The sequence below is a fragment of the Micromys minutus genome (genome assembly GCF_963924665.1).
Source record: "Micromys minutus genome assembly, chromosome: 9".
NCBI lineage: Eukaryota > Metazoa > Chordata > Mammalia > Rodentia > Muridae > Micromys > Micromys minutus.
The window spans coordinates 65124319-65148027 of NC_137978.1; the positions used below are offsets into that span (position 1 = coordinate 65124319).

At 53.7% G+C, this 23709-nt stretch overlaps 1 protein-coding gene across 1 annotated transcript in view; it reads right to left on the minus strand.

Moving 5' to 3' along the window:
- Positions 1-23709, minus strand: part of AJAP1 (adherens junctions associated protein 1) — a 108035-nt gene that overhangs the window by 40461 nt on the left and 43865 nt on the right. The window contains exon 2 of the mRNA XM_080921342.1: positions 16822-17621. Within this exon, the coding sequence (XP_080777468.1) occupies positions 16822-17621 (800 nt within the window). The remainder of the gene's footprint in view (positions 1-16821; positions 17622-23709) is intronic.

Genomic DNA, 23709 nt, shown 5'->3' on the forward strand with positions numbered 1-23709 from the left:
CCTGGGTGGGAGGCAGCCCTCCACAGCTAGAGCCCCTGGGGCTGGGACATGTGGTTCTAAGGCTTCTCAATCTCCTTGACATTTAGCTTCAGGTACTCGAAGCCTCTGCTGGGTACCAATCAATGGAGAATCCAGCCTCCTGGGGAGAAAAGAAAAGGTAACCCTGACCTGCCCTTCACTCTACCCCCAATCCTCAACCAGAGCCTTCCCAACCTTAGCTGTGCCCTCCAGCATGGTCAGCAATGGCTCCCTTGTTTCCAGGGTGTTTGATCTTCAGATCCTCCATTTATCTGTTTTCCTGTTGTGCTCTTTGTCCTGACCTTTGGTGGCCTTGAGAAGCCAGGATAACAGGGTGCACACGGGGACATTCCTGGCTTCAGATAGACTACACTGTCTCTGGTCCACCCCAAGCTGATGTCAGCACAAGCTGGACAGATACTCACTGCATGGCCCCCACCCGAGACAGGCACTCAGCTGTCTTAGCCTCACAGGACAGTGTAGGGAGCGAGCCATTTTCCCGGGATGTGGATGCTGACAGAGATGCCAGCCTCATGACTAAGAAGAGGTTCACACCTCATGGTAAATGCCCAGGACAGACCCAACTCAGCATGCTAAGCGTGGATTCTGTGAAAAGTGCCGGGAGATTCTTCGTGCATGACTGCTAGGCAGGAAGGTCCAGATTTAGAACCTTGTAAGTAAAGTTCTGTGTGCCTAAGACCCAAAGTGGAATCTGCCCGAATCATGGAGGCTGAGGGGACTCACTACATGCTGTCTGCAGCCTGAAACCCAGGGAAGCTTCCAGGAGTCAGGGCACCCAAGGTTGCCACGCAGGTCCAAATCTGGGAGCTGGGAACCTGGGGTGCTGCAGGGGCCAGAGCCTAACAACCAGGAGCTCTGAGATCCAGACAAGAGGAAAAGAGGATGGCTCCTCAGACAGAGGGAGAGAAACAAGGCAGCCTCCCCTCCCCCAGAAATACAAGAGGAAGGCAGGCCTTCCTCAAGCTTCTGGTCCCATCTTGGGCGCCAGTCGGAAATGATGCCTACCCTACTGGTGAGGGCTGGCCTTCCCTACACAGCCAACACTTTCCATATCAACCATCAGAAGGCCCAGCCAGAAGCCACACCTCTCATTTCTATCCGGCCAGGTGAGGCCTAAATGTAGCCATCCCTGTGGGAGAGGACACTGGCCTCACTCCTCGCCTGGGTTTTCCAGCCACACTCTCTTCCCAAGGCATCACATTCACGCCACAGAAAATGTTTTCCCTCTCCACAATGAGTTGAGCCCCAGCAGGTGAGAAACTTTGCACCTTCTTCTCAGGGAGGAGAGGTGTGGCCCCTGAGCACAGGCTGCATGAAGCCTCTACAAGAGCTCTGTTCCCGGTGGCCACCAGCCACATCACTAGTCAGGGTCACCAAGCAGGTGACCCTCCAGTTCCACCCCATGTCACAGAGTGGGGGCTATAGCTGGATAACTTCCACCATTATCACAGTTTGGTTCCTCTTGCTGTGACACACACACTGACCACATGCAACTGTGGGGATGGGGGAATGTACCTCACCTCAGAGTACGATCCACCCCTGAGGGAAAGTCAGGGAGGGAACTGGAGGAAGGATTTGATGTAGATCTCATGGAGGAATGCTGCTGATCTCACCTCCTGGTGGCTCCGCCCAAAGTGGGCTGGACCCTCCCACCTCAACCATCAATCAAGGAAAAAAAAAAAAAAAAAAAAAAAACGCTCCACAGATTTGCTCACCGGCAATCTCACGTGGTGTTTCTTCAATTACGATTTCCTCTTCCCTGGTATGTCCAGGTTTGTGTCAAGTTAACCAACCAAAAAAAAAAAAAAAAAAGAATCCGACCGACTGGGTAACCCAGCTCAGACAGAACAGGTTCGGGAGGCAGGTTGGCGGAACCTGGGGAGCAGCAAGGCATGCTGGGAGACAGAAAGAAACCCAAAGCCTCACAGATATGGGAGCACTATCTACAAGAATCCAAGGATGCTCCCGGCCTCAGAAACTGCACCAGACCCGGGGCTAGAACGCTGCCCTCCCCTGTGCTGCCCCCCCATCCAGAGCTGCACCCTCGTGGCTCCTCGTCTGGGCCCACCCTCTCCTGTCCATGCTCTCTTCCTGAGTCCCACCACTGCTCACAGATCCCATGCTACTCTACCCAGGGTGCCCCATGGTCAAACGGAAGAAATGGACAGGCAGCAGACTCCTCGGACTTCCTGATTTGTAAAATTATTTTTAAAATGCCACCTACCCCACAGGGCTGATGAGAGGATGAGGCTGATGTGTAATTACAGGAGTTCGGATCCTGACTCTGCCCTGCCAGGCTGTGTGACCCAGGCCCAGCCACTTAACCTCTCTGAGCCTCTGTTACCGCCCCCAGCTGACTCAGAACCAGGGGCATGTCCGCCTCCTGGATCATCTGCACACATTTCCAGATTTAATTCAAGATGAACCGTTAGCATGTGCTCTCTGGAAAGATGCAGGACAGCTCACTGGTGAAATCAAGGCAGGAGGTACCAGCAAGGCCTCTGCCACGGTCCGTTGCTTTCATCTGCAAAGGTCTGGGATCTGGAGGCGTGTCTGTTCTTCAGCAGGAGCCCCGGGGTTCAAGGCCTTTGCGCATCTGTCTGAATTTGTATTTTAATTGTCGTGATGAGAAAGAAGCCTCTGCAAAGGCTTGTGTTCTCTTGCTCTCTCTAGGCTGAGACAAGTCAATACTCAGACGTGACCACTTAGGAGAGCTGCTAACTGGAGCTCTGTCAAGGACACGCAACTATACACGCCAGTCACTGCTCCCCCCGCCCCGATCTACATCTCATAAGGGCATCTTGCCCTAGAATTATGAGCACAGAAATCAGAGCGAAACGCTTCCCGTTCTATTTCTGGTCTAACAGACCAAGGCATGTGGGCAGATCCCAAGGCCGGCATTTGCTCTGGTCTCCGGGGATAGGGGGTACTGCACACGTCACAGTGCCTCTCCCCTGGCCCTGACACAGAGGGTCAGAGGGGAGCGCCTACTCCTGCTCCATCCTGTCCCATGGGGTCCACGGGCAGGGTGTGGCGTGGGTGAGAGGCGTACCATGGAGGGCTGAGTGAAGAGAAGTTGTGAATGGAACCCATGGGCTGCTTCCCTGCTGAGTGCAGCCCCAGTCAGGTCCCTTTGTAGGCTGTGTGCCCAGGGTTCTGAGACACAGACAGCCTGGCTGAAGGCTGGCTCAAAAGCATGCCGGCTTCCCTCTGCTGTGCACTCTCCGAAAGAGGCCGAGTCCCAGCCTGAGCCTTGCCCCATGGCTTCACAGCTCCAGGGCAGGGTGCAGGACGGACAGTTGCCATCTGTGTCAGGCATAGGCTCTAACTCACTCAGGTTCCCCAGGAAGGCCCTGCCGTGGAGCTCTGTAGAGGCTGCCACCAATACTGTGGTGTTTCCAGGAGGGACGGCACTGAGGACAGAGGCCTGCTGCTGGCACTGAGCTGATCTGCAACCTTCTCTAAGAAGCGTGAGCTCCTGGGGGGCTGCTGACCTACGCCTGAGGAAAGGAGAGGTCCTGGAAGGGCTGAGGGGTAAGTTAGTGAGGGTTCAGATGATATCTCCTTCTTCCCCCAGGGGGCGACCTTGTCCTGGGTGCCACAGGAAAACTATCCTGAGACACACACACACATACATACATACACACACACACACACACACACACACACACACGGGGAGGGAGATATCAAAGATTCAAAGGCCCTGTGAAGATCATAGAATGGGGTTTGGGGATTCCTCAGAACGAATCAGACCTGAGGGCCCACCAGCCTCAGCCTGCATTTTCTCAGGCTGACCTGGGATAGAGAAGGTGGTTGAGGCCGTCCTACCCACAGAGACCTGTATTTCCCACTATGCACCTAACTTCCCTGGGAAGCAGGCTCACAAATGCCAGGAATGCCAGGGCGGCGATCGCTTACCAGACACCCACAGTCCACAGGATGCAACTGACCGCAGAGAGGTGTGGGGTACCAACTAGGCAGAGACGCTGCTGGCAAGCTGCCACCCCAGAGGACCAGTTGGGTATGAAGGCAAAAGTCAGCTGCCATCATTTTTGCAACATCCTGCATGTTGGCCTCTCTTCTGAAACTGAGGAGATTCGAGTGTGGCATGGGCACCTGCATCCTGCCCACACCCCTCCTCTCGGCAACTGGGGAGCCATGCACTGCTCACAACAGGAACCTGCACAAGCAGGCCTTCTAGAACTGAGAGCTAACCCCAGGGTCACGAGCTCAACTTGGGATCACAGAGAATGGCCTCACTCCCTGTACCTCTCTAGTGACCCTGTGACTCTGAGGGATGAAGATACTCAAGTCCCCCTTTGCCTGCCTGTCTGTTTATTCAGGGTGGTCCCAATGATATTCATGCAAGAGCAGCGCTGTATATATACCCGGATGGATAGCCACAGTATCGTGAAGGAATCAGAGCCAATGTGAATGTCCATGAGACTACAGGCTAGACATCTGACAAAGTCTGGGGGTCAAATTTACAAAATGAGACCAAGAGGAAATTGGGAAGAGGAAAGCAACAGGCTTAGTGGGACACGAAGGCTTCAGATGTTTTATCCAGGGAGTGAGATTACTTCACAGGGTGTATGGAGCGAGCCCAGGCAATACTGCGAGCATATTTTCCCATTTTGGGTACCCAGTTCCATGTGTCCCAGCAGGCACTAATAATTGGTACTCCAGGGTTATTGATCGCTCTTGGCAGGGGGTCGGGATTCTTTTCTCTAGCAGGCTACTCACCAGTATCAACAACTAAACTTCCCTCTGGGGAAGACGGATGTTCTGGGCTGAATGGCTGCTGGGAACACCCCTGATCAGCAGATAAGGGGCTAACAGGGACACAGCTGGCCTTCCAGGCAGAGAGGGGAACAGCAGCTCATGATCACTGTGACTGAAGTTTGTAGGAAAGAGAGATAAAGGGGGTAGGGACTCTTCAGGGCCTAGATGGGTCAGCTCCAGCTAAAATTGGATTTTGAGACCCCAGGCCTGGCCACCCTGCCGGCTCTTTCCTCTCTTTCCTTGGGTTGAGAAGTTTGTAGGGGGTTTACACAATGCAAATCTTGAGCAAAAATTCCCTTCCCTTTGCATGCCATTTTCCCTCGCCCATCTCAACCTTTCCCGGGTCAGGTCAAATGGACAGAATGCAGTTGGCCAGCTTGAGATGAGATCTTTCTACATTATCAAATGATCCCCAAGTTCATGGGGAGTACAATGCATCGAACTTAACCCAGACACCGGGTCCACAAACTGGAGTCTTAACCCCCCAGTACCTGTGAATGTGGTGTTGCTGCGTGAGCTCAGCGAGTGACTATGTCACCAAGTGACCATGAAGTCTTAACGAATGGGATTCCCGAGAGCAAGGACAGTTCTGGGCAGAAGAGCAAGGACAGTTCTGGGCAGAAGCACAAACAAAAGAAAGTGGTGTCTGTTTATCTATGAGCCACCAGAAGTGGGAAAAGAAGAGAAATCTAATCCCTCTCGGCTTCAGAAGGAACCAGTCCTGCCCATTAACCTAGGGAACCCTTCAGGAACATATCCCCCCACCCCACGTGACCTTCATGTGACCAGCTAGCCAGAAACCACACAGTTCAAGCAGATCATGTTCATGAGGAAGTGGACACTGTTGCTGGACAAGAAGAGCCTCAGTACGGAAGTACGCACGGACCGCATCTCTGCCTGCGCAGCATCTCTCCAACAGTCAGGAGGGATGGGTCCTCGGGGGGGAGGATATGACCTCTATGCAGACCCTACCCTGTTTCTCCAACCTGCCCCGCCTCTGCCAGTAGGACTATGTATCTTGTCCTGATCTAAGGAGTTGGGGTGCTTTTCTGTTTATTGTAGATGCTGCTACAGGAGAGGAAGTCTGGGGAGCTGTTTATTAGTGAATGTACCTTCTTTGGGAATTTCAGTAGAATTCTCCTCAATGGCTTCCTTCCCATGCTGTCTGGCGTCAGTAAGCACCGTATTAGCCAAGTGGAGTGGGTCCTAGGCGCAACGAATAAGCCTCCTTGTGGGTATCAGGTACAAGTTCACCCTGTGTGGGTGTCTTAATAAGGGTTTCTATTCCTGCACAAACATCATGACCAAGAAGCAAGTTGTGGAAGAAAGGGTTTATTCAGCTCATACTTCCACATTGCTGTTCATTACCAGAGGAAGTCAGGACTGGAACCCAAGCAGGTCAGGAAACAAAGAGCTCATGTAGAGGCCATGGAGGGATGTTGCTGACTGGCTTGCTTCCCCTGGCTTGCTCAGCCTGCTTTCTTATATAACCCAGGTCTACCAGCCCAGGGATGGCACCACCCACAATGGGCTGGGTCAGGGATGGCTCCACCCACAATGGGCTGGGCCCTCCCCCCTTGATCACTAGTTGAGAAAATGCCTTACAGCTGGATCTCATGGAGGCATTTTCTCAACTGAGGCTCCTTTCTCTGTGATAACTCCAGCTTGTATCATGTTGACACAAAACCAGCCAGTACAATGGGTAAAGGAAGATGGATGTAGGGTTTATAATAAAGGCCAAATTCCAACAGACACCCAGAGGGCCATGTGTCCATAAATCCTCTGCATCCTGTAAGATGAGGACATCCTCGCAGCGTGCCAGAAGCTAAGAGTCCTGGGCCTAGCTAGTGAAATGCCAATGACTCTACCAAGTACACCCTGCTGTGCTATGAGGTGCCAGCACCCAGCCATCTGCCACTAAAGACAAAGTTCCAGAACAGTGGAGGATGACACCTAGGTTAAGCACTGAGCACAACTCTGCTCAGCTCCCTGAGCCTTCCCTGATCATACTGGAACGTTGTGGGCTGTCCCTGCACCCACTGTTCCCTCCCCCACCCAGTCAGGTGTCCAGATAATGATAAGAGTTCTTTGGGATGTTGGAGAACTTCCAGGGAAGTGTGAGTAGCAGTGACATCTTCATGCTCTAATGAAGAGGGGGTTCTGGCCATGCAGGGAACACTGGGAAAGGGTTTTGGTGCGACCTGAGTCCCTTGAGTCTTGGCCTTTGTCTTAGTCACTGTTCTATTGCTGGGAGCAGACACGATGACCAAGGCAACTCTTATAAAGGAAAACATTTAATTGGGGCTGGCTTACAGTTTCAGGGGTTCAGTCCCTGATCATCAGGCAGGAAGCATGGCAGCATGCAGGCAGGCATGTACTGGGGAAGCTGAGAGCTCTGCATCTGCATCCACAGGCAGCAGGAAGACACTGCCTGACTGAAGTATCTGAGACCTCCCTTCAGCAAGGCCACACATACTAATAGTGCCTCCCTAGAGGCCTGTGGGGGACATTTCCATTCAGGTCACCATAGCACCAAACAGGCAATGATGGCAACTACAGGGTCAGCCAAGTGCAGCCATCACACTCAGACCCACTCCTTCCCCACCCCCTCACCGGATAGGACCGACAGACATGGATCAGGAATCTCGCTGGGCCTGCTTCATGCTCATCCCAGACACCATCAAGAGAAAGCCCAGCTTTTCAGTGTTTGTCAGTGAAGTAGCACAGACTCCTAAGCATGTAGATCCCTATCAACGGGCTCCTTGTTGTCCCCTTGACACAGCCCCGTAGAGTCCACTGGACCAACAAGAAGTGCCTCCTATTGAACCCGTTCACAGAAGGGTGTGAATGACCACCCTGCCCAACTGTATTTCACCAGCTACAGGCGGACAGTAGCCCTGCGGACACTCAGATGAGGAAACTACAGACAGAATATTCTAGAACTGTTTTCAGCGTGCTTGGCACCCGGCTCTGGGTCGGGCGCAGGGAATACACATGGACACTGTGGTCTTTCTGCTCCCCAAGGTGCTCACATAGGACATTACGGTCCGTGACAGCAGTCCACCTGCTACAGAGGCCAGGATGAGGTGACCTGGGACCTAAAGCTCCAGCAGCTTTGTGGGAGGACTTGGGGATGGGACCAAAGATGTGCTGGGAACTCAGATAAGAATGGCATCTGCAGCCGTCAGCACACCTCTGGGACCACTGCATCCTGAGCTTCCCAGGGCTGCACTTGGTGGTCTCACTGAGCTGAGGGATGGGAGGGTTTATCATCGCCTGCTATTTACCTGCCTGAGCCTGGTAAAGGGCACCTGCTGTGTTGAGAGCTGTTAGATGATGACTCACAGAGGAACAGATGTCACCCACGCCACAGAGCGAACAGCTGCACAGATAGTAGTCTGCAGAGGAGGCTGGGCTGGGCCTACTGTGGGGATTCGACACCCGAAAGAAGGTGAGGCACACAAGGGGCATCATGGGAGAGGGTGGGGCACACAAGGGGCATCATGGGAGAGGGTGGGGCACACAAGGGGCATCATGGGAGAGGGTGGGGCACACAAGGGGCATCATGGGAGAGGGTGGGGCACACAAGAGGCATCCCTTTGGGGCATACCTTTCCTTCACTGTCTTGGGTCTGTTTCAAGGGGTGGAGGGAGTCGGAGCCTAAGAGTACTTGCAGCTCTTCCAGAGGACCTGAATTCGGTTTCTAGCGTCCACGTCCGGTGGCTCCCAGTCATCTGTAAATCCAGCTGTGAGAGGACCTGGGGGGCTTCTGGTACTTTGACTCCTTATCCACACACAGACACATGCATGACTGAATGTAATGAAGACAGCTCTTTAAAATGGGGTTGGGGTGCAGTGTGCAACCTTCCCAGCCTGTGCCAGCCTGACTTCTCCTTGCTGTGGCCACGTACTATCCCAGCTGTAGATGAATGTCTCCACCAAGGTGGGGAAATCTTGTCCTTCGTGGCAGAACACAGGTCTCCTCAGCTTCTTTCCAACGTTCACTCCCACATCCCTCTGCCAGACCTGACCCCCTACCTGCCCAGGAGGTCAGTCTCCAACAGAGACATCAGACTGATCTCTTCAGCCCCGGCATTTATTTCTGATACCCCTGCTGCCCCTCATGGGCTTTTCCCGCTGCCTCTTAAGCAGTCAGCTTGCCTCCTAAATCCACCACATTCTATCTCCTGCCCACCTGCTTCAGGGGGCTTTCCTCCTTCCCAAGGTCTACACCCACCCTGACAAAGGGGAGCCAGGACTCGTCTAGGAGCCTCTGAGGAATCACTTGTTTCTGCTTCCTAGGATGAGGACATCATAGATGTGTGGGGCATGCACAGTTTTACACGTGCCCTGGGGATTTGAACTTGGATCCTCACGTTTGTATCATGGTTTTATACCCACTGAGCCATCTCCTAGTCGAACCCCATCTTACCCTGTGTTCCTGTGTTCTCACAGCAGCAACTCGGTGCCTTCAAGGTCCCTACCCTCCATGCTCCTAGTTTCATTTGCCCCTAGACTTTTCTCCCTTGTCGTGCCCTGCTCTTTCTCTTGTGGACCCTCCACATCGCTGCCGCCTCCTCCGAGGCTCACAGGTCCATCCGTGGGGCTAGCTCAGAGAGCAGCATTCCTGAGGCATTTCTCCCTCCCACATGCCTCTCCTCCCGCCGGAGTGACAGGAGCAGAGCTGGAGATACTTCTCACACCTGCTGCTTTATGTGGGAGGATGTGGGGTCGGGGGCTCTGCATCACTACCCTCTGCTGTGACCACACTGCATGAAGATTTGCAGGTGCCAGGGCAAGAGTCCCTGCGTGGGAAGAGGGCAGTTCGTGTGGGCACAGTCTGTGGGACGCAGAGGCTTCTTGTGCACTGAGCTTGGCCAGCTTCGCAGATGGTGCCAGGGCAGACCATGCCTCCTCCAGGTCCTAACGACTTCAGGGCTCACATTCTATAGGCCCTGCCTTCCCAGGGCACATCTCCCAATAGAACACTTACTCTCTTCCCAGTGCTCTCTGGGGGAGCCCAGAAACTCCCAACATGGTCCCACCGCCTTCTCTAGGAGCGGGATATGGGGTGGAGAAACCCATAGAAAAACCCTGATAATCTAAAACCACAGGACCTGGACAGTTCAGCAAAGGAGGACCCTAGTTATCTGTCCCTGCATTAAATCTTAGAACCTCCAGTGTGATTTAGACAAAAGGCCCCACAGAAAATTGGTTAAGTGCCTGGCCGAGCAAGTATGATGATTATCCAAGTGGACACAAATCCAAGGCAGATGGCCTTGCAAGACAGACAGACAGACAGACATGTAAAGGAATGATAACCCTGGGAAGATGGGGGTAGGGGTCAGAGCCATCCAGCCACACTCCGAAAATGACCTGGAGCCTTGGGAGCTCACAGGCACAGAGGATGCTCCCATCAGGCCACCAGTGACAGCATGCCGACCCCAGCCAATGCTTGGCCTCCAGCCTCCAGGGCTTTAAGAGAACCACAAGGGTGTGATGACAGGTCAGGACAGCTCCAGCACACACACACACACATACACACACACACACACAGAGAGAGAGAGAGAGAGAGAGAGAGAGAGAGAGGGAGGGAAGAAGGGAGGGAGGGAGGGAGGGAGAGAGAGGCTAGCTGACCATAGGTCATAGGCTGGACCATGGTGCTGGCACATAGACTCATCACATGACTGACTTTCAACATGAAGAACAGAAACACTTTCTATCCCACAGAACAGGAGTTTGACAATCGGATCTTAGGCCTGTATCCTGCTCTCACAAAGCACCAGGGAAAGGTGGGCCTGTCACCCCATGCTTTGAGGTCCTAGGGTCTTGAAGACCCACCACAGAAAACAGAGGGACAGAACAGACTGAGACAGACAAGAGCCCATAATGTCAGCTTTGGAGAGAGTAATGAAGGAGGCAGAAGCCACCTGCACTTTGAGCTTCCACATAGAGACACCCTGAGACAGCCCAAGGAGGTGGTTGTGGATGCCTCCTACACCATGGCCACTGGACGCCAGCCACAGCGCTAGTGTCCACAAAACGGACACAGGCCAGTCTCAGAACAACCTTAGAAGAGGAGAGTTGCTTGCCAACTGTGCAAACAAAAATACCACAAGACTAGTGAGGTCACACAGTGCAGTCAAGGACACACAGGAGCACCACCCGTGGACCGAGGCCCAGCTCCGTCCTTGTCTTCAGGCTGCCCTCCCATTGGCACAGGTCTCAGCCCCTCGGCTGGGCTTCTGGGCACCTCCCTGGGTAAACATCTGCTTCTTACCCCATGACCAACTTGCCTCTCACAGCTGGAAGAAACTTCTAGAAAGGAGCCCTCCTTCTTCCTTTCCTGCTGACTATGCACCCCTACAGCAGAATGTGAGGTGTTGGGTTTCAGGGCTCACTGATGCACATCTGAGCAGAGAGACATGCAGCCTCATCTCCTGTGTCTGACCATCTGGCACATCTTTTAGGCGTATCGCTGCCGCAGTTCTGGCTGACACTCCAGAATCTGGCTGCTGTGACAGGCTACAAGCCCGGGAGCGTCCCTGGGAACTCACCTGCCACTAAGGTGGGGGTGACAAATTTCTGCTGCTGCATCTGTCTGTCAGGGAGGCCCTTTCAAACCTGACGTCTGACAGACTCAAGGCAGGACACTCCTGCTCAAGGGCAAAGGCAGATTCAGAGCTCTTCAGAGAAAGGCCACTTGTCACCCCAAAATGAAAACTCCTGATTCCACTCTAGAATGGCCAGTTACTGGATCCACTCGCTGGATCAAGCAGGCCATGACAGGTGACCGAAGACTGGGCTTTGGAGGCAGGAAGATACAGGTTAGTTCAGAGACGGAGCAGTGGGCTTCAGAATCAACTTCCCACCAAGGATGCCAGGTTTGTCGAGGTTCTGCCCACTCCACACATCCACCGCCCCACAACCTGCCCAGCTCCCTGCCACCTCAGTGGTCCCTTTGCATTCTGGCACCAGTACCTCCAGTGTCACTCACGAAGTTGTGACTTTGTGACAATTCTGCTGTCCTCATGCAAGGGTGTGTCCCAACCTGTCTCACTTTCCAATCTTTAAGCCCTTTGGAAATAGCACAAGAGGCTAGGCCACCCAGCACCCCATCTGTGCCCACCGGAAATATAGACTTTTCCGTCAGCTAAACAGAGAGTTGAAGGTTTGGTTCAGGAATAATCAAATCCATGATTCTAAAGCTGCTCTTCTTACACCACCAAAGGACGACGCTAAAAATGGCATCCCATCCGATTCTTGATACGCTCAAGATGGCTCCCCAGGCATAGATAACAGCCGTTTACCCAGCCGTATGTATTTTATATGGAGTTGCTACCGGTGCAGTATTTAGTGGCATGTACAATGTAAAATGTATTCATCAGGGTACACCCGTGAGACTCCCCAACCCTGCTTACCCAGCAGCCCCACCCTCTGACAGGAAACTGCTTTCTAGGCAGGACTTTCTGTCTCTATGCTGGTATATCCACTCCTCTGCAGGCAGAGACCAGACTGTTCTCCAGGTCCCAGCCAGGGAAAGAAGTGAAAGTCTGTTTCCACCCCTCCCAGGCAGCCTGTGCTCAGAATGGGCAGTGGGCGGGGCTGGCCTGGGAGAGCCCCCCACTCCTGATGTGCTCTCAGAAGGAGAACAAGCCTCTGGGGGACAAAGGGAGCAGAAGACACGCTGAGCTCAATAAACCAAGGCCGCAGCACACAGACGGGAAATGAAGAGGCAGACCGATCCCTCCCGAGGAGGGGAGGGCTGAAATGAGTCTCCGTCCACTGAGGTGTGAGCAGGGCTTCACTCAGCAACAGCAGACTCTGTGGGACCAGAGTCCTGCACCCTCATCCGTGACAATAAACAACCATGTACGGCATCTTACGGCATCTTACGGCATCTTACGGCGTCTTACGGCGTCCTCCAGCACTGTGGTTTCTGAGTGTCCTGAGCCTTACTGACTGGGATGTTCTGGACAGGGACTCTGGGGGCCACAGCTTTGGATGTTGCAGAGCCCTGTATGCCTTTGTTCTTTGATGCTTTTCTCCCAATTAAGCCACTCAAAAACTTTTGAAGTTCATGAGCCATTTACTTCAGATGCCATTAAATTAAGGACGGATCCACTTTCCCGGTAGCAAACACCCAGCGACTTAATTAAAAGGGGCTCGCCATTAAAACAGGCACAGTGCCTCTCAACGAGGAGCCGGCTTCTCCTGGGTATGACTGCTTCTCATTTCTTTCCACCCCTACTCCAGCGCTCAGAGGATGTTTCGCTGTCAGCGGGATCCTGGGAGCAGCCGTCACCTTGTCCAGGACAGCTGGCCACCAAGGTCCTAAGAAAATGACTCTGGTCCTACTAAAGATGCACCTAAAAGCCATCAAGGCCTGGCAGTTAGATGCACAAAGAGACCTGGAAATTATTCCTGGAGATACGAATGGACACAAGGTGGGACTCAAGAGGCACCCAAGCCTGGAATCACAAGTTGGATGGGAAGAGAGAGACCTCCGGGTAGATCCCTATCTTCCAGGCTGGGCTGCCCACCTGGGCGGTTCACCTTTGGGTCTTCCCACCTGGGGAAAGAGTGCTCTGGGAATCCTGGGCATGTGCTACCGCGGAAGTCCAGGAGCTCTGACCTCAGTCAATGCCCATCTCCAGACATTCTGAGGTGCGCACATCCATTAGTCAAACTCTGTTGGCTTTAAGTCCCCCATGAACTCCTTTGTGAGCTTAAGACAAAAAACTCACGCAGGGACTTCCTGCTTCTCCTGGGAGATCCTGGTTTCTGGCGTGAGTGGTAAGAGGGCTGTGAGCAGTGGAGAGCACTGCCCTGCGGGGAGCCGTCCTCCCCAGCCCCAGGCTAACTGCTGACCCAGCTGGCCCTCGAGTAAGGCTTCTGCTGCTCCTCATCCGGTGCCTGTGCACCGGGTGATTTTCCATCCCAAACGATCCCAGACTAGAGCAGCCACATCTCTTGGGGGAGCATCAAGGTCAGAGACAAGGCCCTGGAACTTCAGGAAAGGATTCCTCAAAGCTCATAGTAGCCAATCAGCATGAGGATACAAAATGGAGTTACTGCTGCCACCTGCACCCCTGTTCTCATCTTGTTATCATCACCACAGCCATCACCAGCACCACCAAACCTAACAACAATACTGTTGCTGTCACCACGATCATAATCATCACTAACACCATCACCATCTCCACCACCATTGTTATCTCCACCTTCCTCATTGTCAGCATCACTGAGCTCATTCTCATACATCAGTAGCACCAAACAAGCCATCACACGCCAGACCCCAAGCTCCTGAAGGAAAGTGTGCACTTTGATCTCACACAACGTCATGAGGCAGTTTTCTCTCATTTCTTTGGAAATGAGTGAACGTGTCACCCGAGCTCAGGACTCTAAAACCCAGGGACAGTCCCCAGGTGTATGACCTGTCATCTGCTCCGAAGAGAGAAGTTTTCTAGAAATCCCAGCCCCTGATTTTTTAGCTTGAGGCCCTGTATAGCTTCAAAGCTGCTAATGTGGTAATCTCACACTACCAATAGGAATGCTCGGGCTTCAGACAGGCTCTTAGGAGCCTGTAGCCCACCATTTGGCCTCAGTCAGGTGCCTGTGTAGTCCGACCATTTACAGATTGTTTTACACAGAAGTGAATAAACTCAAACTACTCAATTCCCAAGCCAGATTCCAAAAATGACTCTGTGGGGAGCAAGACTGATGGCAAGGAAGCCTTGTCCACATTCCAGGGTGCCATCAGCAGAAACTGGGCAAATCTGGGGGATGGTAGCACAACTGTCTGATCCCTGCTGAGATATTCTGCCTCTGAGACTGCTGAGTACTTCCTGTAGTTACTCTAGCTGGGTATAAAACTGCACAAAGGAGTGGGAAGCTCTCTGCAGGCGATAACCTTCGCTCTGAGCATTGATCCTGAAGGTGTGTGGGGATACTCAGCCACATAAACCAGAGGGCACATCACAGATGGACCAGAATCCCTCTCCAAGGCTCCTCAATGCAGCTATGGAGGGCACCATGGACCACAGCTAAGAGATCCTCTACAGCATCCCTCTACCTCAGATTCCACACACTGTGTGTGTACAAGGGTCACCCGTTACGGTGTGCGAGACGCCCAGGTCAGTCTCTTGGAAGGCGAGGAAGCAAAACAGTCAAACTTCCCTCCAGACATTTCTCTACCCAGGAATATTACAAAGCTAGGAGGCTACACCGCCTGCCCTCACCCATCCAAGAACATACTCTGTCTTCAGCACCATGGCCAGCTCCCACAGGTTCCCTCTCTGCTGGGTCCAGCCCCCAACAGAGTCAGCTCAGAGGCCTCCCTTCCCTTCCCTGCCACTGGAATTGAGGTCCACATTTACATTTTTCTGCATTCAAGGCAAACACACACATTTTCCTCTTCTAAATCTGTTTTGCTAAACAAATTAATCTAGCGGCAGATTATATTATGGAGAGCCATAAATCTTCCCAGAGATAAGCATCTGTCGGGTTGGATTATCGACAGCCAATGTACCATGAGTTAATTTGCTAAGCCTTACAGTGCTGTCGTGAGCATTTAGCAGCGTTCGTAATAGCAGATGTAATTTGGGACAAACAGGGGCTTGTATCCTCATCCGTGTCTATACAGTAAGTGACGTATTCGGGGGAGGTAACTCTCCAAGAGGAACGCCAAATTCCATTATAATTATGGCCAATGAGTTGGTAGAGGTTAAAACAGACCCTATGGGAATTTCTCATAGGCAGCAGGTCCTGAGATTAATAGCATTAGAGGTCCCTCTGTGCCCGGCTACATTGTGTGTCCCCCTCCCCCACCTACAATGTGTGTCTGGGAGAGGCTACCCAGTGGGTTCTCCAAGGAGACTGTGAGATGTCTTTATCACCTCCCCAGGAGCCTTCAAGCTTACACGGGATGAGACGGGTTCTGCTTTCACAGACGAGCTCCCGTGAGGACCAAGCTGCCGCAGGGCAAAAGCAATGGGCCCTAGCTACTCAGTGAAGGAAGGGTGTTGGTACCTCAAGGACAAAAGTTGCTTACCCCTTGAAAACCTGTCCAAGTGCGAGCTGGTGTCTGCCTACCCAAAGTCAGAGGAGGCACATGCAGGACAAAACCAGGGGCAGAGATGCTGTACTAACTGTCCCAGGGTGGGCCTAAGGAGCTGTCTGTCCCTCCTCCCTTCTGTCACTCCCAGACTCAGGTCTGGAGGAAGCCACCCAACACATTCGTTCTTTCTGATGCCCTGGGGTCTCCTCCCCACTCTGGAGTGTCAGCAAACGCTGCTGTCTGAGGGACATGTTGCCCACAACGTGACTTTCTGAACTTCTATGTCATCATTGGCATGTCTGTTGGTGGAGGCGGCCGCTGGGGCTTATGGGAAGGAGCTCTAACCGACAGCTTGCACTGGCCTCCGTAACTGCTGACACAGGAACAAACTCGGGCCGGGGACATAGCCAGGACTCTCTTGTTGCAAACAATAGAGAACAAGGCAGGAAAGATGTACCAAGCTGCACAGGACATGTCTCCATCCAAGGAGCTGCGACTGTCCACAAGGCCCAAGAAGAGGACTTCAGGGGCCCCCAGGCCAAAGCCCTGTATCTTACCTCATCCTCCAACTCATCCCTGAGGGCAGAGCTGAACCGTGAAGAGTTCATCCCCTAATCTGGCCTTATTCTTTCTAGCTGTCCAAGGTCATTCCTAACCATAGGACAGTTCCATCTAGCAGTTAACCAGCCCCAAAGGGCTGTCACTCTCGGAGGTTTTGAAGACAGTATGACCCGTTGACCCTGGCATGTGGTGTGCACAGGAGACTTCAGCCTGGGTGTGAACATGTTTGTTGGCACTGAAGCTTCTGTCCTGCCTGCGGTCAATCTCTCTGCTTCTGTTTGAACTCCATTCCTGGGCACATCTCCGTGTCTCCCTGCTCCACAGCACCCTGCATCCTGCCGCTCCCCAAACCAGAGCAGAAACACAAAGAGATCTCCTACCTGAGGTCTCCCCCAAGATCCTGGGGGGCTGGATGTCTTTCCCGTTGTTGCTGGGACTGGTGGAAGGCTCCGTTGTGCTAACCCCGACCGGGGTCCTTTTCCAGGGATCTAGGGACTCTGTGACCCCCTTAGTCTGCAGTGTCATGGTGGTGGCCATGCTGGCCGTGGTGGTGGCGGTGGTGGCCACAGTTGTCTTCCGTGTTTGCAAGATGGAGACCGTGGTGGGGCCGAAACCAGGGAAGGTGTTGGACTCCAGAGCTTCCTCATCCCCCGTAGGCCCCCAGGCTATGAATTCTGTCTCTGTCGTGGGCCTGCCACCACGAAGGTCGAAATCGTTGAACTCTGCGCCGTGTGTGTGCCTCCTGCCCCGTTTTAGGAGGCTCTGATGCTCTGCGGCCCCGGCAGCCGCCATGGAGGATGAGGCTGAGGCAGAGGCAAGGGAAGGGCTCGATCGGGTGGCAGCTGGGGGCTTGGTGAGTCCCCCTTTGGGTCCGAGGGTGGCTACCTGGTCCCTGGGCCTGTGGACCCTCCGAGCACGAGGGGTCTGCATCTGTATGGGCCCATGGGCACGTTCGGCCCGGGCGGCACGGGGACTCCAGGCCGGTGTCGGTAGCCTAGTCGGGGGTCCAGTTCGCAGACTCCACAGCCGCTGGGGCCTCTGTGGACGTGACAGGAGCCGAAACTCGGGCCCGGGCCCTAGTGAGTCACAGGATGGGAAGTCGACTGCAAGCTGCAGCATGGCCATCAATATCCAGGCATGGCTTCCGAGGGAGCGGCCGGGCCAGCGGATGGACATGGAGCTGAGGAGAGACAGCAGAGCAGTGAGCACACAGTGGGGCAGCAGGAGAGCTCTGACTAGGGCCACATTTGTCCCCACTGGACAGGGACAACCTTTGGCTGTAAAATGAGTTCATCTGAACCTGTTAAGGACTCCAGAAACCTTCTGGGACAACTCAGGTGCACTGTTTCTCTACATCACAGGAGGACAGCGCCCACTGAGTGTGACAGACAGATGCTTGCACCTCAGGTACCTTCTGGGTACTAACGTAAGAGCCCATCTATGGCAAGGGACTAAGCCACCAAAGTCCCCCAGTGTCTGGCTTGCAAATTACCCTTGAAGACTTGCCTCCGGAGACTCCGGTACCAAGGGTGATGACATCATCTGCCCTGCAGAACTGGGGCATCATAACTGACCAGTTGACTCCTCGGCCCTGTGAAGAAAGAGGTCTCGGGCCCTGGGAAGCCACATGAGGCAGAAAGAAGGCTTTCCCCGGGCCCCCTCGGTCTGTTATGCTCTCCCAAACATCATGAGCCTCCAGTCATGTGAGCTGAACACACACCTGTTTGCAGTCCCCTGGACACAGCCCAGCAAAGCTGCCATGTCTGCCCCTCCGCAGTGCTGCTGTGGAACTCGAAGGAAGCTGGGACTCGGTTCTAAGCTCTTGCTCTGCTGACATTTCCATCCCCCCACCACTCCAGTTTATCACCAATGTAGATGCCCCGTGGAAGCCTCTCATGGCCAGCAGGGGTTGGATACAGAAAGTCCAGACTGGGCACAGCCAGGCAGGAGGTAAAACTGTTGCTCAGCCTGCTGGGGCAAGTGGGAAGAGTGGTAACAGCTCATCCAGGGCCTGCTGGGAGCGTACTTCCACCCAGAGTCCATGGGCGGCTCTGGTAGCTGGGCACAAGTCCCCTCTAGACCCACGGATGCTGAAACGCCACATGAAAATCCAGAACAGCATGCAGACCCACGCAACCAGGCGTGGAAGATACAGCCCACACTCCCCCTTCCCTCTGCACAGGTAATTGAAGACTGATTATAGACGCCACTCAAAGTCTGTTCTCGGCATCAACTTCACTTCAGTAAGTTAGAAGCAAACTCACACTTCCCCAGGGGCTGCTGGAGAAGAGGGGGTGCAGGGCGTCAGGAACACTGAGCCACACCCTCCACAGCTGTGCTCACCAGGCCCAGAAACACGTGTGGGGTTGCTTTTCTCTACAAGGTGTCACGTGTGTGTGTGTGTGTGTGTGTGTGTGTGTGTGTGTGTGTGTGTCTTCTGAAAACTGACTACATGGGTCAGGGTATGCCATTGTACATGTATTTGAGGTCCAAGTGGATGTGTGTACTGGCAGGGGGGCATAGCACACCCAGGTGGGTGTGCAGGGGTGCAGGGTGTGACTGCTTGTGCTGGAGGGTCAGAGGAAAGGGAGTTTGTGAGTGGACATGCGAGTGTGACGCTGAGCATGTGTAGGTATGCTCCTGGGATGTGAGTGCTCCCCAGGGTGTGAGTGCTCCCCAGGGTGTGAGTGCTCCCCAGGGTGTGAGTGCTCCCTAGGGTGTGAGTGCTCCCAGGTTGTGAGTATTCCTCAGGATATGAGAGCTCCCCAGAGTTTGTGTGCTCCCCAGGGTGTGAATGTTCTTCGGGGTGTGAGTGCTCCTTGGGGTGTGAGTGCTCCCCCCGAGTGTGAGAGTAGGTGTGCAAGAAGGCATCACCACACTCATCCATGCATGTATCTGTGTGTATCCATGCAGGAGGGCATGAGTGTGCCCTCATCTATACATCTGCACGGGTCACCGCGCACAAGTGTGGATCTATGTCAGTGTGAGCATGCAGGCATGTCCTTGCTTGCCCTTCAGTGTATGTGACTGATAAAGCACTGCTCATGTTTCTTCTCCTCAGCCTGTTCTGGTGCTGAACCCCACGTGTCTGAGGCTGACAGGCACCGGTGCTTGGGAAGGAGGTCGACCCTGAGAAAGGAGCTCAAGTTTGCTGGGACTAATTAGCAAAAAGGACTGGTCCCCAAATAATACGGCCTGGCTTTTTAATCAGCATGAAAGGGTTTTTGCCGAGGAAGGAGGACTTGCTCGTTAGGTGGACGCTTCTACCGTTTTGTCGTTTCTCTGCACGAGCAGCTGAGCTGCAGGGCTGTCATCACTGTGAGATGAGATCTAGGCCAGTGTGAGACTCCCCTGCACTCTCCGAGAGCCTCGGGTGACCTCGTGGGGATGGACTGGTGAGGACCTCAGATGTTCCCCGTGTGTGTGTGTGTGTGTGTGTGTGTATCAGGATGGGTGTGTGCCGCTGTAATGAAGTGCTCTGAGAAGGTGTGAGGCCTTACTGGCCCTATCAGGTCTTCTAGGCTTCACCGAGAGTTTCCAGGCACCACCAATGAAACCCAACCAGGCTCTACTCATCACCACCAAACCTTACCAGGACCCTCGGGAACCCACGAGACCCCACCAGACCTCACTGTTTTTTCAAGGCTATGCGAGGGTCCCTGGGCCCCTCAGGACTCATTGGACCCTACCAGATTCTACTGGGACACTAGGTTGTCCTTCAGGTATCACCAGATCCCACCAAGTCTTACCAAATTCCTCTGGGCTCTACTTGGCCTTACCAGACTTTACCAGAACCTAGGAAGCCCTATTGGACCCAAGAAGCCACCCTAGGTCCTCCCAAGCCTCTCCCGGCCCCATCAGCACCTGTACCCTGATCCAAGTCGCCTTTTGGGACCCATCCAGACCCCAGTAGCTCCACTCGGACCGCTTACCAGGTCCTTCTAACTTCCCACACCTATGCTCCCCACACCTATACTCCCCCACACCTATACTCCCCCACACCTATACTCCCCCACACCTATGCTCCCCACACCTATGCCCCCCACACCTATGCCCCCCACACCTATGCTGGCCTCAGCAGGCTCAATCATATCTCACTAGGACTCAGTAGGTCCAGATGCCAGCAGGCCCTATCAGATCTCCCACCAGGCCCCTCTGGGCGTCTCCTAGCCCCACCGGGCCACCTGAATGAGAAGTATGGAAAGCCCAGTCACCTGCCATCCGCACTTGGAGAAATATCACCCCAGGAAATTAAAACCTCAGTACCTAAGCCTGGGCCTGCCTCCCCGGCATAACTTCACACACAGGATATTTCTGTGATTTTTCACCAATCATGGGCTGTAATTGGTTACCATAGAAACCTTCTCATTTCCAAGACACCCAGCTGTTCATGCAGAAAACCCAACTATGTCAGTGAGGCTGGGGAGGCGGATACCCTGCTCCTCCTCAGCCCAGCGGTTCCCTTGTAAAGGGATGCATTTGCTCAGAGGGGAAACAGAGGGCAGCCTTGGGGAGGTGGTAGCCAGCTAGGACCAGGGCCTGCCCCCACTGGACGGTAGAGATGCCACGCCCTGCAGGAGGCCTGATTCACGGCAGTGACATCAGGGACAACTCTTGCCCGTGGGGAACCTAACTGATTGATTTAGGACCCCTGAAAACCTACAGCACCTCTCTTCTCATGCCTCCTGCAGAGCCCCGAGGGGCTCAGGGCGGAGGGAAGGGTCCTCAGGTGTGCTTACCTACAAAATGAAGCTGTTCTTGCAGGACCCCACCTCAGGAAGGTGCCAAGGCATTGTCAGCTGTCCACCACCCTCCCAGATGACAAGCGAGACCTTGCAACCATTAACCCATCAGTGACAATGGGCCACATGTTCAGCCAGGAGGCCAGGCAGAAGCCCCAGGACATTGAGCTGGCCCCTTCAGAACATGTCACGCAGTTCAATCCTCAGGGTTAAGTCACACCGAGGACTGAAGGTGGCACCGGGGGACTGGGACCTCCATGCATACGGCGAGGCTGAGTTGGCGATCCCTGAGAAAATCAGAGGTACTGCTGGTGCGGCACCCACCGCCTTAAAGTACATGGCTGTACACTCCTGTGTCTTCAGTAGCCACGAATGTAAACATTTCAAGCGTTCCCCCCAATACACAGGCACACAGGACACATCCAGACACAGAGTAACATTTTGCCACCACACCAGGAACCTTAGAAACCCACACCAAGGCAAAGGAGCCAGGAGTAAGGACACACGTAGATGAGAGACCCGGGAAGAATCACCCGGAGATGGCCAGGAGATTGGTGGCTACTGGGCAGCAAGGGAGAGGAACTGTTGGGAAGTGACTGCCTCCTGGTGTGGTTCTTCGAAGGTAGTGGAATGTTCTGGAATTCACTGTAGTGGTGGCTACGTACCCTACGAATATACAAGAACCACCAGACCATGCACTCGAAAAGCAGTGAATTTAATAGCATGTAGATTGCCATCTCAGTAACAACAAAGGGGAACTGGACCCAGAAGGGAGTGTGTTTGTGTGTGTGTGTGTGTGTGTGTGTGTGTGTGTTTGTGTGTGTGTGTTATCTAATAGGAACCAATGTGGGCATTCTCTGTGACCTTCGGATCCTGGACCCTGGCTGCAAACCTCCAGTCTTCTGAGTCACAAGCAAGGCACTATTGAGACTCAGTGTGACTGTAGCGGGCTTGGTGGGAAACCCCAGGAGCTAAGGTCTCTCCTTGCTTGAATGCCGGGACCTATACCCGCCCCTTGAGTATGAGGCTCATGACTGTCACCTGAGGAAAAGCAGAGCCCTCACGCCGCGTGCACCGTTTGCTCCCATCCTCTGCCTGCTACTTTGCCGCTCCTCGCTTCTTTTCCTTTTAAGTTTTTATTGAAATCACTTTTCCCCAAGACTGGTTTAATAAGATTCGGTAGACTGAGGTTCAATTCACTCCCTTCCCTATAGTTTCTCCACGGAAGAAAATCACTGTCAATTAAGGGAGACAAAGACATCTCTTCACCCACAGACATCCTCCCGGGGTCTGGATATGGCATCATGCACTCCTCCGGAAACAGGAAGCGCAGGTTCCTCTCTTGGTGGGGCACATAATTCGGGGAGTTGGAAGGGTGAAACCCTGATACTTTGTGGCCAGGGTTTCCTCAGGGCTGCCAAGAGGTGACAGGGCTGCTTCCGCTTCATTGCCCACTTCAGGAGCTGTGCCTGCTGTGCTAACCCAGCCCTTCACGCTACCGTGCTGTTTGCCGTAGATGTTAGCCAGAGTCCCAGCTTACGGTTTCTTCCCCTGGAGGCTCCATCTTCCCACCATCAACACCAGATAGCCAAGGACTGTGGAATCCGAGGTCTTCCAGCCTTCCACCAAGATCCAACCTTCCATGATCAGTGACTGGGAGCAAGCCCGGGGACACAGAGGCAAGTGGAGGAAGGTGTCGTCTGGCCCGCTGTGTGGAAACCTACCCTCTCTCACGCTCGATCAGGATAACCCTTCATCTGGGGCTCACCTGGGATGGGGCGGCAGAACCATGACCCCACACCTAGACACTTCCTGCCTGCTCTCCACCTTTGTGCACTTGCTAAAAATGCCGCTCACCTCAGAATACTTCCATTTTTATATAGAAGTTGCAAGAGAACACCTTGTTCCAGAGACTCTTCCCTCAGTTTCCCCTGGTGTGACACAGCACACCACAGGCTCTCCCTCATCACAACCCCACCTCTGCTGCCCCATACTGTATTCGGATCTGCCGGTTTGGGTTTAGGATCTGCTCAAGACCCCACCTAACCTTGTGTGTGGCCTCTGACTTCCTAAGGCTGCTTACAACTGTGGCCATTTTTCTGGACTTCGATGAGCTTGATCTATGGGGCAGTGGGGTTGTATAGATGGCTGGGAGTTGGGCTCTGATAGTTTGGGGGCACCGAGGTTATGAGTGTGTTAAGGGGAACCACGGGGTGAAACACTGTTCTTGTTAGAACACCCTGGCAAGAGCGAAGGCAGCCTCAGAGGGCGGTCTATGCCTTGGGCAATTTACATAATTGTTCTGTGCCTCAGTTTCCCTACATACAAAGTAGGATAAGCTCAGGAAGCTCTTTGCAAGGTACACGGGGGGCACCATGGCGGACTGCTGTTGGCTAAGCTCTCTGTAGATGCTTTGGTGCCCTGAGAGTTCTTGACTTCTTGAAACCAACCAAGCCTAGGCCCCTGCTGCTTCCGGGGAGCAGACAATGACTCCCGGGCCAGGGAGATGTATCTGCACATCCTTCC